This window comes from Pelodiscus sinensis, chromosome 10 (genome assembly GCF_052426305.1).
Source record: "Pelodiscus sinensis isolate ZL-2025 chromosome 10, ASM5242630v1, whole genome shotgun sequence".
Classification (NCBI taxonomy): Eukaryota; Metazoa; Chordata; order Testudines; family Trionychidae; genus Pelodiscus; species Pelodiscus sinensis.
Window position 1 is genome coordinate 11,532,779 of NC_143061.1, and position 14,766 is coordinate 11,547,544.

Here is a 14,766-nt window from a genome sequence, read left to right on the forward strand (position 1 = left end):
CCCCAAAAATTCCCATGGGAGAACCCCCCCCCCCGAGTTACACTAGCATGGGTTTATTGTTTGAGGAATTAGCACCCCATTATATGCACTACAAAAATAGAGCTGCCACCAAAGGTTTAAACTAAAGGGGGACCAGCTATCTCTCTCACACACAAACACCCCCCACCCCCATTAATTCGCACACATTCATTCCTGCCCTCGGGCACTCACACAGACATATGGGTTGTAGAAGGAGCCAAGGCATGTTGATTCTGGAGGGTCTGTCTGCTCATCATGGCTGGGGAGCTTGTCAGGGGAGACACTAGCTGTAGAGAGGAGCTTCTCAGGAGCAGGGAAAGAAAGAGAAGAGTTTCACGGGCTCCCTCTCCTTTTATTGTGTCTGAATGGCCCCTGTGACTCATCGACCTTGTCACCAGGGAGCAGGCCCAGACTTCCCTTTATCCAGCAAAACAGCAGTCTAATGACTCTTCACTATGTGCTCCAGCCTTGCAACTCCTAACACACTCACTCACTCTCCTCATCACTCAGGGAAGAATGCAGTTCAGAGCAAGTTACAGGCAAAGTGGCTGAGAGTTACAGAGTTGCAGCTTACAGTAAGTTTCAGCCACTTTGCTTTGTAAGTTCAGAGAGTTACAAAATTGCAAGGTTTGACAAAGATTACAATGAGTTGCACTTTAAAACCTTACAGTTAAGTGTATTTCCAGAAAATGCATATGAAAAATCAAGTAAGCTCAGATGGAGGCTTTTTTATGCAATCTTAAATATAATTGTGTGTATGCAGTGGTTGCATTTTATTTTGAAACTTCAGTCTATGTCCTTTTTTCTTTTTTATGAATTCTGTACAGTATCTGAATATCTCAGTAAAGAAGATCTCTACATGCTGTTTTTGAAACATTGCATATGCAACACTTTTCTCTTGTCAGACTCCTGCCTTGTTTTCATTTTCAGTTCTTCCCCAATGGACATGCATTTGCAACTGGTTCTGATGATGCTACCTGTCGACTCTTTGACTTGCGTGCAGATCAGGAGTTAATGATGTACTCCCATGACAATATCATCTGTGGAATCACTTCTGTAGCCTTTTCAAAAAGTGGTCGTCTCTTGTTAGCAGGCTATGATGACTTCAATTGCAATGTGTGGGATACTCTGAAAGGAGAGAGAGCAGGTTGGTAAATGGTATCTATAGTGAGATGCAGTTATTTTTCTTCAGTAGAATCTCAACATGGAATACATTCCACTTTCTCTAAATTTTAAACATAAAATTTGTTCATAGGTAGTACTTGTGGGTACTGCTGAATCATGAAATCTTCTCTGCTTCCTTTTAAAAGTCGGTTACGCAACTTTTTGTATCCCTGTCTTGCATTTTATTTTTTCATATTTTCAGATCTGGTAATAGTGATATTTAGGAAAGGGATATTAAGTTTTCTGTAGTATATAATAAGTGGGTTTGTGTCTGTTTTTGACATAGACCTTGCCAAGGACTGATTTATTTGGTTTGAGTGTTCAGGATTTCCCAAGGTAGGTGCTAACTCAGAATGTTGGGGAACTAATATTTCTTTAAGGTTGTTAAAACACCTATCACATTAAAAAAACAAAACAAAAAACTCCACCCTCTTTCAAGAGATCTTAAAGTGAACATTAACCTGAAAAGTAATGTACAAAAATTTAAAAACTTCAGCTGTTAACCTACTCCATATTCTCTTCCAGGTGTCCTTGCTGGCCATGACAACCGTGTCAGCTGTTTAGGTGTTACTGATGATGGTATGGCTGTAGCTACAGGGTCTTGGGACAGTTTTCTCAGAATCTGGAATTAACCGGGAGACAAACATGTACATTCTCCATTGAGATCTGGAGAGATCAATGCTGCAGCCTATAGCTGTGAAATAACATTTCTACCTTGTATTTGCAGGTGAAGTTTTTCTATTCACTGATTATTACACAAAAAGGCTTTCTGTAAACTAGAAAAAAATCAAGTGAAGAAATAGGGGTGGGGGTGGAGAAATCACTGACTTTTAAAAAGGGGGCCAGGCCAGCACACATAATCATGGTGACTGAGAAACTAAGAGCCAGTCTTTTTTGTTTTTGGTGGTTTGGTTAGATTGTCCTCGAGGGATTTCTGCTTGTGCTAAAAGTCTGCTAATTCTGTACTTTTTTTGTACATAACAGAATATACACATTATAGCAGCCAATCATGTAACATTTGTCTGAATGTAAAGAAATATGTTTGCATTTTTTAAGGAACTACATTTATAGCTTTGCATTTAACCTGAGATGTCACTTCTGAGTTTCGTAGTGGATGAACTAGATCGCTGTTTTAAATGCTTTTGTGAATTTACTGTAGATAAAGTGAAGCCAATGGTATGTATGTGTTTTTATAATGGAAGGCATTTGAATTATTAGGTTTTTTTTAAAAATAAAATAGGCCCTGATGACTCCGAGATAATACCTAGCGCCTTACTTATTCACTTCTAGACCTATTTGTCTGTTTAAGCATGGGGGTTGATCCTTCCAGCCAGTGGTTCCTGGTTCATCCATCCGCAACCATGGCCTCCAAGCACAAAGAGAATTTTAATGCCATTCTGAGTATACAAGTCAGTAACACATTAAGTCATTGATGCTTTTTCCTTTTAACAATTTAGCTGTAAATAAGAGGATTCCGATCCACTACAAACTGAAGCTGCCCAGTGAGGTGGCATTCTAGCATGGAGTTGACTGAATAGATTATTAAAAGTGTACACAAATTTGCTAGTCAACTACTACAGCAAATCAAGAAATTTAAGAGGGCTTCCTACAGATGGCTTAGGAAATACAGTGACTTCCTTACTAGAACTGCAAAGTTAGAGGTTTACCTTAATATTCCGCAACAGAACATGTATGTCTTGTGTAGTGGATGAAGCGTCCTCGTTATCTACAATAGCAAAAGGTTATTGTTCAGTCTCTTATGATCCTCTTAAAAAGTTTGCACTCTAAATTTTAAAATTCTGCAAGTTCATTTACAACTATGGTGGTCTGTGCTTAAGCATCTAATTAGATGCCAGTCTGCAAACTGACAGTAAGTAGCCATTTCCTTTTATATGCCTGATTTTGATAAGATATAAAAGGCTGAGTGAGAGCACTTGAGCTAGTAAGCATTTCCTTATTGTGTAGTTAATCACAAGTCATGTGACTCAAACCTATTTGAAACTACCCATGAGGATCACTTTAACTCTTTGGTGCTGGTGTCGTGTCCATGTTTCTGATGGATGTCCCTGGGGGGAATCGGAGTTGTTCCTGATACTTTCAGGAAAGGGCCATTCTCTGTTGGCTTCTCTTAAGTGATTTATTTTAAATGTGTGTATTTAAACAGATTACTATAAAGCTGAAAGTTAATCTGCTACCCCCATCTGAAGGTGCAACATGGCCAAATATTCCTGGGTCAATTTGTGAACATAAATGCCCAGCATTTTGTAACATGAAAAGAGATTTGTTGCTGAGACCACTGTTTGTGAAATTTCTACCACTTGTAATTCTAATTTCAGTACTTCTGGACTGTGCCTGTAAATATGCCATGTTTACAATGGTGGAGATGCCAATAAATGTGCCAACTGCAGTAAATTCAGTATCTATTGAAAGCACATCCTGTGCTGGAGCAGTATACACTTACTAAAGGCAGATTATGGTGTAGGACCAAAATCATGTTATGCTGTAGATCCCAGAAACTCATTTGCATTTTCTTTTCAGCAAGATTGTTTTATTTTTCAGCCTGTTTGCATTAACAGAATTATTTATGGAATATTTTTATCTTTTTCAAGAGGGCAGCTCTTGAGGCCAGGCAGAACACTTGATATTTTTTAATGGTGCCTTTTGTTTTTAACTTGCAGCTGCTTCTGGGTTGAGTGAATCATTCTGAAAATTTGCTAGTAAAAGTCTTAGAGTAAAATAAATTACTAAACAGTTTCCCATTAAAGGTGCATCTTGAAGTGACTGCGTAGTTGCAAGTACAGGTTCAACCTCCCTGGTCTGGCACCCTTGGGACCTGAACTAGGGAATTTGCCAGACCAAGCAAGGGAAGTCAGGCCTTAGGCTCTCCTGGTACTCGCCACTGCGCTACTCCCAGCATGCCTGCTTGACTCCGCTGTCCGCAGTCCTCTGGTGGGGCTCCACTGTGGGCCACCAGCCCCCCTCTAGGCCATCAGCACAGATCCAGCTGGTAGAACTTCTCTCTGACCAATCTCACTCAAGCTGCAGCAGGGCTCCCTACCCCTGCTGGCCCTTCTCTGATGCATGGGGCTTCTCTCTGATTGGTCTCACTCCAGCTGTGGCAGGATGAGGGCTCCCTGACCTCAGTCCACTGGCCCTATAGGCTGCCAACCACTGGCAATATCTGTGTCTGGGGCTCTCTGCTGCTTTAACATCCGTGTCTTGCTGGATCACAGATGTTGCTGGACCATAGAGGTTCAACCTGTATTATAAAGAGAATTCCAATATCTGCAATTAAATATCATAAATTTCCCTCTGCTTCAGTACAGATGTAGGACAGAATTAGAAATTAATGAATGATGATCATTGTTCTGTTTAAACCCTTAGTAAGCAGGCTGGAATCTGAGTTGAATATTGCCCTTCTGGAAGCCATTCCACCTGCTTTTGGTTCTCAATTAAAAAAAGGTTTCTAAAAGGGTAAGACACATAAGCTACCAGATTTTGCCTTCAGCTACTGTAGTGTAGGTACAGGTCCCAGTATGTCTCCTCTCTGGTTACCTGTGTTGGATGTAAACATCCCAGATATTAAGAGGGAAGTATACACCTGAGGAAATGTTTACTCTTGGGAGTAATGTGCATGAAAATAGTGGTTACTGGTGGACTCCTGGATAAGTCTGTGTGGATTCTTTTGCTTTTTTTTAAATCATTTATAGTGGGACTTCTACATATAATGAGCCTACATGAGTTATTTCAGGTTTAAATATTTCTTTTGGGTGAATTTTCAAGATGGCACACTCATTAAGATGAAGTTTAATTGCAGCTTAATTTTAAAGCAAGCACCAAATCCCATCTTCTGTTACAAAGAGGTTAATAAACCACCATTTGCAGGTCTTACTTAAAAGCTTTCATCATGACTTCTGCATCTCAAAGAATGTGTCTCCGTGGGGATTTTTAGACTAAAAGATGTATACCTGTAGGCTAATACAAGTTCAGATGTGCAGGTTAGTATAGTTTTAACTGTTCACATGCTAGCGAACTAGTTTAATGCAGGCAGTGGATTTTTCAGCACAATGGAGTACACATTAAACTGTTGTGAAAAGTTAGCTCTGCAGTTGTAGCAGCAATCTTCATGTCCAATAAATGATGTAATTTAAAGTTTTTGATTGAGTAATACTTAGTACTAAAAACAGTTTTGATCATTGTGCCAAAAAATTGTAATTGATAGGAAAGTAACTTTTTCCAGTCTTCATTTAAAAATTGATTTAATATTTGAACAAAGTGGTTTAGCAAATATGTAGTTGGTTGAAGCTGTAATTTAGGAAACTGGAAATATGTGCCTCCATATGAAATTACAGATTTCTTTAATTCAGGTACAGCTTCTGCCAACATTTTTAAGGCTGATTAGCTATATGGCGAAGAATACTGATCAAGCAAACTTCTAGTTTGAACGTGCTCCCATGTGTACTCAGACTTTATCAATCACTTTACTGGCAGAGATTCTAGAAACCACAAAAAGCTTTGACATGGTGTTGTGCTAATGTAGAGTCACTTAGTATGGCTAATGTGTGTGCTGTCTTTCAACCATCTCCAGGGTTTTTTTTTCCTAATTGTCAATACCATCTGCCTTGTTGAATGTCATAAACTATTAATTATTTAACAGAACTGCTGGTTCAAGATTATTTGGAGGAGAAAAACGCATTAAAACTGCTTTCTTCAGAGGAGAGCGGTTGACCCTCATTTGGCAGTGCTGAATTGACATGCCAGCTAGTTCTTGTGTGCTTACTGTAATGCATGGATTGGAAATAGGTAACTCTTTAATTCAGTTAATGTAACCACTTGTCCCATCATGAAGTTCACATTACTTCTGGGTGAAATTAAAATATTGTGAGAAACATTCCAAAAGTGCTTAGTCTTTGAGGACACTGTCACCTCCACTAGATTTAGTGCTGTGCTTTAAAATGTTGGTGAGAATAGATATTGGCTAATTCACATAGTTGGTATGAAATGGTTGTGTAGCAGAATGACAGATTTTGAGATAGCATTTCCTGTAAAGTAATTAAGCATGGGTTGATGGTGCACTTTGTATACAGTAATCTGGCATGCATGCTGGTAAAACTACTTCCGACACTTCAGAGGCACCACAAGCCTTTTTATCCAATTGCTGGTTGTGTAAAATACATGCAGAATGTTAATGCAGTGTTTTTATGGTAAATGTGTGAACAGTGTTACTAATTGATTATAACTGATAACAGATTAAATGTGCCTGACATTCTTATACCACACAGTATGTTTAGGTTTTGACTAATAGGGACTTCAGTGGAATAGTCTTAGATATTTCAAGCCTTTGTTTTACTTACACAATGGTGCTCTATTTGTGTTTTTTTTTTAAGCATCTGAACACTTGTACAACAACATTACATCCAAAGGACTCCAAAACTAATCTGTTAAAACATGCTTGACTCTTAGTTTGGCGCTTAGCTCTGATTTCCCATCTAATGGCTTTAATTTTATTTTCACTTGTTGCTGACTACTTAGATGAAAAACCTTCAGTAACGTTACCAATTATGAAGTGATTCTGCACTGCCTTTGGATTGTGTATGTATTCAGAAACAGTCTTAAAGCTTTTATTTAACCTAATTAAAACAGGGACTTGTGCCACTTGTTCTATAGCAGGGCTGTTGTATAGACTTCCCCTGTTTAAAAAAAATCACTTGCTATGAACTCCGTTCATAGCTTCCTCCTAATGGGTCTTTTCTTTGTATTTGTACAGTGGCTCAGTGAAAGATGTTGCCATGAGTTGATATTGTAACCAATAAACAAGTGCTTTTAACCAGACTCACTGTGGTGTATTTATTTAACAATCTTCCTTCTATCATGGCTATCTTTCCAAGGCAAATGATGCATAGCGGCTAGTGCATGATCCTATAAGTGGCTGAAAAGAGACTTTCCAGCATACATAGAAAAGAATGGCAATATATTTAACTTATGTCTTTAGTCAAAGATGTGACACAAAATAGCACTGCCTCATCCAGGCAGTGAATGTACTCTGGACCTAGCTCAAGTCAATCTTTTTGAACAAAGATCCAATGGGCTGCAGTAGTGATTAGAGCATCTAGATTTCTGCCACTCTTAAAACTGACAGACAATATTGACTTCAGGTTCAATACTGGGCCAGTCCTAAGGGTGCTGTATTACAGCAGTTGAACCTGTACTACTACTTTTTGCTGAAGTATCAGGGGAAATGAAGGAGCTTTGCCATGCTCTTAAAAGATGAGAGCAGAATACATTTATGGGAAAGGCCAATTTCTAAAATAGCCCATGGAAGCACTTAATTTGTACAGAGCCCAACAGCATTCCTTTAGATAAAAGTAACATACGTTACAGTGAGAGAGACAGCTGCTCAGGAGTTAAATGTTCTTTCCTCTTCATTAAAAAATGCACAGTGAACTTGCTTGTTGGGAGCAGCCAGGATTTTTTTTTTTTGTAAAGCTTAAAGTTAACAGGAAAACCACAACTCACTCATGCATACCCTTAAATGAATAGGACCTAAATCATGTGTAAGGAGCAGTTATGACATCAGGCAACAAAGGAGCCATACTTTTCTGAAGAACCACACACACACACACACACTTTTCCTCCTGTAGATTTTTTAAATTTTATTTTCACTGCTACAATCAAGCCTTCAAGCTTGATGTCTTTTAGCAAAACTATAGGGAACAAGTAAACAGCACTCATGAAGTAAATCAATTTCCACAAAAATGAAGCCTTGAATTATACAGGTCTCAAACACTGTAATAAGTCCGTCTGAGCTAAATACTACTGAAAGAACCTTGTACTTTAGGACATGGGTAAAAGATGCAAGGTAGCTGGTGTACTACTTATTGTTAAGGAACCAACTAAACTGTGTGTACATATGGATTGTAATAGTTAACATATTGAATTTAGTTTGGCAAGTTAAAGGAACAGTTTTTTCCCCTGCAAATTAAACCAGTTTTTAGTGCCCTAAATTACATTGAGTGAAATTGCCAGGTATTTGATATAGTGAGAAATCTTCATAAGCTAGGCTCCATCAGTGGCCCAAATAAATAGAAAACAGCAAGCCCTTCAGGCAGTGCTCAGACAAAAGCTTTATCCCAAATAATGCAAAAATTCAGCTGAGTCTAGAGCACCTTTATAGCAAGAAAAAGCCTGCTTTTTGTGAAGGCTTGCATACTGCACTTTATACATATTAATTTACTTTGGTTTTCAGTGTTTGATGACTCTGCCATTCTATCACTGAACTACACTTAAATGTTTAAAACTTTCTAAAATAACTAGAAAGAATCAAATTTCCTTAACTATCATTCATGCAAATAAAAATGGCAGATCTGTCTATAAATGAATAAAGGTAGGGTAACTGCAGCCCAGCCTAACTGGTTTTATTTGCATTCAGATAGTCTAAGGTAGCACTTTAGAGATGTTCACCTAGTACTTTGTCATATTTGTTTTATGAATGAAAACAGCATCTAGGCACTGGCTTATTTCTAAAGAACTGGGAACCATTGATACTGATGTGAGAGAGAAGGAAGAACAGATTCTCTCCTTACATAACTCCTGGATGCCAGGAATGTGAGATTTGCCACAAATACTAAAACAAAATACAGGGGATTTTTTTTATTTTAAATCTCCAGAAGAATAAATTCAGTACATCAGTAAATATAAATCACTTTGCTTTGCAAAATTTCTCTTTACCACAGCTTTTAGATCAGTTCATTGCAAAAATGTGAACTGGGCTTTACAGTATCTGACAAGTATAATCAAGGTAATTCTAAAAATCATTTCATCATGTGACTCCACAAGGGAGCAATGTGTCATTGTATGATTTTGTCCCATAGGCCATTACCCAAGGAAGCCATCAATAAAAGGACTCTCTTATTTATTCTGCTGAAGAAAATGCTTTGTAAAAACATCCAGCTCATTTTCAAGGTGAATGGCTTTGTTCCTGTAAAACAAATAAGAGAAGAGTGATCCATCCACCTGTAGTACCAAATAACACCATACTCCAGGCTTTATTTGCATATATCCAAATTCTCATAAGTGCCTTCAGCCTCTTGTTAGCAATGAAATGCAGGACATTCAAAATCTTAGGCAATAACAAGTGCTCTGTCTAGTCAGGGTCTGAGATTGCATTCAGACAAAACCAAAACTCCCCATGCAGCAGCACAAACCCAAAAATCCAGATTCAACTGATTTGGACTTGCATTACTGAGCCCAGTCAGGGGGAAAGAGGTCTCAGCTCAGACTCCAGCCTGAGCAGGAACATCTCCATTATTTTTAGCTCTGAGCCCTGTGTCAGGTGACTCAGGCTCTGAGACTTATTGCAGTTTTGTGGGGTTTGCTTTTTGCAGTGTAGTCACATCATTACCTCTCAGGACAGGCTAGTTCCTTAAGCATTTCACAAGGGCATATGGAATTACTGTGCTAGAAGGGAGTGTGGATTTCTTGTTGCTGGTAGCAAGAAAAAAAAAAAAACCTCACCGTCCTTCGTAGCTCTCACTCTTTTGCTATTGTAAACAGGATCTCACCATTGCTACCATCTTTTGGCAGCCCTGGGTAGATGCAGCATTTTCAATGCCATTCACTTGAGCAGCTCATGTACGGTTAAAAACCACCAACACTGTTTACTCTAGGGGTCCCATAGCTAATGTTGGTTTAGATGAACCTCTTTTAACAGAAGTTTTTAGAAAACAACCCTAGTGGAGCAATGGACTCAGCCTGAGGATGGCACACAGCAAGCCAAGCATTACCCCCAAATGGTTGCTAGGTGAGGAGGCTATAGGGTGCACGGTCAGCTGGCTGGCAGGAGTTGGGGGCCCACCCACCAGGAAGGAATTTACTCTGATCCCAGCAAGAATGTCTATGGTGGAAGCTTTGTACCAAGGATCTGGGAACTCAGGCTCCATTTCTAAGGGGAAAAAAACACTCAGGCAGGGCAATGATAGGCATTGTTGGAGCTTGATAAAATAAAAGAATTCTTGAGAAATCTCTTTTTCCTCGGCAGAGAAACCACCAGGCACATCAACATGAGGATTAAGGATGTTTTAAAAAAAGGATAAAAATAGTAACTCCATTTCTGTTACACAGTTAAACATGTTACCTGGGTGCATACGCTTATTGGTTCTCTGGTTAAACTCTTACACGCCTCATGAGGATGGGTGATATTCTTCTGGATTTCCCCCACATCTCCTCCAAAACCACACTAGTTAACATAGCTCTAGGGGACAACTGCTGCCATTGCTGTGTGAGGCAAGGCAAGACAGATGTATTACCGTGCATCATCCTGTCCCACAATTTCAAGGCCCAACTCAAGCCAATGGCAAAACTTCCTTCACTGGAGTCAGGATTTTCTCTTTTAAGCAACTGGCTGAGTGGACACAAAAGGATCATTACCTTAGATTCTTTGAGTTACTCTGGATTTTCTCTAACTGATCTATTTCTTTGGACAGCCTAGCAATTTCTTCTTCCAGGTTTTTCTGAGTAATGTCGACTTGCTGGCACAGTCGAGCAAAGGTAGTGGCCATTTCTCTAAAGGAAAACAAGTTTGTAATCACAGTTGTTTACCATACTTTGCATCACACTGCACTTCAGAGTCCACAGGTAGAACAATGCAATCACAACTGCATGAAGAAGAATGAGTAAGGGGATTATCTCTCCCCTCCTCCCCCACCTCAAAAAAATCAACAGAATAAATCAGGCAGAGGAAGGATTCAAACTTGAATCTTCCATATTCCAAGTGAGTGCCTTAGCTGCCAAAGGGGTATCCTGGCAACACACACCAGCTATTGTGTGAGGCAGGCTCTGAGCATGCTTTCTGGATAAGAACAACAGGTGAGACAGGTATGAGAATATCTCACCTGAGAACCCACAGGACCTCTATGTAGCTAATTAGATGTGAGGCAGGATCAAACCTTTAGGTAGCTAAGTTCCTGCCACTAGGCATGTGCAAAGCTGCTGGACTTAAACTCATTCAGATGTTAAGGGCTAAATTCAGAAAGCTACTTAGGTGCTTATCATGGAACACAGAAGGAGAGCCACCAATATTCAAATTGAGCAAGCCAACAGCTTTGATCCTGTCTGCACTTATCTGAGGTTTCTCACTACTTCAAACCCTATTCACCATATTGAATGTTCCTTCCACTGACTCTGATAAAGAACAATTTCTGTTTGGCGCAGTACTACTGAACACACATTCCATAGTTATTAAAAATCAAAAACATTTTGATAGGACAGCACACAAAATTTCCACAACTGTCCCATTAGAACAGTCATGATCACTGAGTGAGGGAAGCAGTCCTTCCAGAACACTATATATAGTTAAACTGGTTTAGGTTCGAAAAGCCAAGCCATCCCGACCCAAGTCTTACAAGATCTTAGTGAAAAGAATATGGCTACAGCTGACCACAAGAACAGAGCCATATTTTCATATTAGTGCAACAAGCTGATGGGCTAAGAAACTGCCTATAGAGACTGAGAATCTAGATCTTCAGATGGATTCAAGTTAGGGGCAAAAATTACCCTGGCAAAACAATGTATAGGCAAAGCTATCAGGCATAAACTAACTATACGATTTCAAATACTAAATAATGAGGCTGTAATACCCTTTGAGTGGTCTCATTTCTTACTGTGTAAATCTCCCATTTATCCAAAAGAAAAATTAACATTTAGAAGTGCATCTTAAATGCAAGATGAAAGGCTTACACATTACACAGGCCAAGTTCAATTTTAGTATAACTTAATCAACTTCATTCCAAATTAGACAATTACACTAGCCGTGAATCTGTCCCACCATCTTTTTTCCATAAGTTTTTTTTATAGTCCAAATCAAACCATCTATGAATGATGGAAAGACAGGCAATGTTTTGATCTCCCAGCAACAGCAGCAAAAAAAAAAAAAAAAAAAAAAAGGACTGTACTAATGAAAATTGCATAATATAAAGTGCTTAGTCACCAGCAAGCTTCCTTAGTGCCTGTTCTTTAAACTAGTCCATTTCCTGCCCAGGATGAGTAAAGAGATTAAAACGGGTCTGGACAAAATGGGGGCCAAATCCGGCCCACCAACCCATCGGATCTGGCCCATGGATGCAATGGGGAGCCCCAGACAGACTTCCTGCTTACCTTGCACTCCTCCCTCTGCCCCCCACACCACTCAGAAAAGTGGCTGTGGCAAGCCTAGGGGAGGGGGAAGTGGTGCTTCATTCTCTGCTCCTGCCCCCAGTACAATCCCATTGGTGTGAATCACCATTCCCCCTCCCCTCAGGATCTTATTCACCAATGCACCTGGCCTCTGCAGGGGCACAGCAGGCAGAGAAACTGCCTGAGAAATGTGCTGGGCAGCTGGCCAGGAGTCACCCAGGTAAGTCTGCTGGCCAGAGCCTGTCTCTGGCATGCTAGCCCTTCCCCCCCCCCCAACCCATTGCCACCCCACACAACCCAAACCCTCTGCCCCCCTTCTGAACCCAGACCCCCTCCCAGACCCTACCCTCCAGTCCCGTCCCAGGTCACAATCACTTCCTTCGCCCAAACTCCCTCCCAGTCCTGCACTCCAATACCTTACCCAAAGCTCCCTACTGCACTCAACCTCCATCCCAGACTGCGCACCTCCATCAATATCACGGAAGAGTGCAGCCCTTGACTACTTCCAAAATCTTGGCATACCCCCTCCCTCAAATTATTGCCCACCCCTGGATTAAAAGCACATGAATGAAAGTTAACAAAAGAGCTCAAGAAAAGTGATGATTTTTCTGTGAAACAATATCCATAACATTTCTGCCTCAAAAATAAGCCACACTTCTCAGAAGTTCCCCTCCCACTCCTTTTACAAACATTACCTAAGAATATTCCTTTTTCCCCATGGTGCATAGAATCATTTTCACTCTCTCCCCTACACCCAAAAGGTAATCATGGTGTGTGAGGTTTCAACACTAACAATAAAGTGCAAAACTACTGCAAAGTCATGATAAAAAATGAAAGGGGGATTCTTTGCCATAATAGAATTCGACCTACTTTAAATCTATTTGAAGTTAAGTAGAATTCAAGTGGACCTTTAAATCTTCATACTTAGGCATCCTTTCAATTCTTTATTGTATCTTTCATTGACAAATACATGCATATAAATGGCCACTAATGAATTTCTTGTACAGTAAACCTCCAATTGTTTGGCATGCAGTGGTCCGGCACCAACTGGAACCCGGAAGTGCTCCGGCCAGCCGGACAATTGGAGCTTCCGCATGGCTTCCCCAAGTCCACTGCTGAAACTGACCAGCTGCGGACTTGGGGAAGAGGCGCAAAGCAGAGCAGCTGGGGTGCAGCCGGGCGCCAAGCAGGGGGGTGAGGGGCGGCGCTGCGGGACCAACCCGGCAGGACCCCAGCTGTTCTGCCCCAGGGCTTCCCCAAGTCTGCCGCTGGTCAGTTTCAGCAGCAGCAGACTTGGGGAAGCCGCCGGGTTGGTCCCGCAGCACCGCCCCTCCCCAGCATCCAGTTTGCCCCACACCGCGCCGTTCCCTGCCCGACTCCCCCCTCACTCCTGCCACAGCCCCCCTGCCGGAGTACCTCCTGATACTCTGGCATATCTGATAATCCAGCACCCCTGAGTCCCAAAGGTGCTGGATTATCGGAAGTCTGCTGTATTACTGACTACAATGAAAAATATAATACTTACTGTTGCACTTGATGGCTGCAATTTGCACTAGTAAAACTGACAATCATCTGCAATTTTTCAGTAGCATAGTTTACAAACTGCTGTTTAAAGGCTCTCTCTTTTGCTTTAGTTGTCCAGGTTAGTCTCTCATAGACATACAATAATCCATACATACTCAGGGAAAGACAGATGAGTTTCCAGCCTACAGTTCTCCAAACCTGAAAAAGGAGAATCTTTTCATGACCTGAACAAGGTTTGTGACAGTAGGTCTAATCTAGGGAATATATTTTGTCAGAGTATAGTCATAATTAGAAGAGGATAGAAAAGTGTTAGCTTCCCGCTCAAAGTATTTGCTCCCTTTGTATTTTTCTGTCTAACTAGATTACTAAAAACCATGTTTTTCATCCAGGTAGCATTGCAGTACAACACACCTAGCTAAGTAGCTAGATCCTCTTCTGCCTCAGCTTCAGAATAATAACTAGGTTCAGAATACAGAATCTTTATGGCTAGTGATGAAGTAGAAGGCAGAAAGCAAAACTCTCATCAATTCCAAATGGAGCCTGACAAAAATCAAATCATTTCATAATTAAACCAAGCACATTTATCTGGAATAAATATAGGTCCATGCTGTATCTAACCTATATGAGATTATACCAGGTGGGGAATAAGCGGCCCATGAACAAGACATGGTTTCCCAGGGATAGCCCCTGATAGGTCACCATCGCTTTATTTACCTGCATGTTCATAGGTACAACCTCTTGCAGCTCCCACTGGCCATGGATTGCGGTTCCCGGCCAATTCGTGGTGAACAGGATCTGCAAGCGGCCGTACCTGCAGATGCGCAAATAAGTCAAGTCCATGACCTGGCAGACTATATCTGGCTCATGGGCCGCTTAATGCCCATCCCCATG

At 40.7% G+C, this 14,766-nt stretch overlaps 2 protein-coding genes across 5 annotated transcripts in view; one reads left to right on the forward strand and one right to left on the reverse strand.

The window, feature by feature from the left end:
- The window catches only part of GNB4 (G protein subunit beta 4), a 72,052-nt gene extending 65,038 nt beyond the window's left edge, over positions 1-7,014 (forward strand). Inside the window, exons 9-10 of the mRNA XM_075938030.2 lie at positions 949-1,165; positions 1,708-7,014. Coding sequence (XP_075794145.1) covers positions 949-1,165; positions 1,708-1,814 — 324 coding nt within the window. The 3' untranslated portion in view covers positions 1,815-7,014. The remainder of the gene's footprint in view (positions 1-948; positions 1,166-1,707) is intronic.
- A 1,803-nt stretch (positions 7,015-8,817) lies between these two features.
- Positions 8,818-14,766, reverse strand: part of MFN1 (mitofusin 1) — a 61,013-nt gene continuing 55,064 nt past the window's right edge. For all 4 annotated transcript variants that reach the window (XM_075938022.2, XM_089780743.1, XM_075938019.2 and 1 more), the window contains 3 exons: positions 13,877-14,073; positions 10,609-10,743; positions 8,818-9,160 (listed from right to left, as the gene is read on the reverse strand). In XM_075938022.2, coding sequence (XP_075794137.1) covers positions 9,091-9,160; positions 10,609-10,743; positions 13,877-14,073 — 402 coding nt within the window. In that variant the 3' untranslated portion in view covers positions 8,818-9,090. The remainder of the gene's footprint in view (positions 9,161-10,608; positions 10,744-13,876; positions 14,074-14,766) is intronic.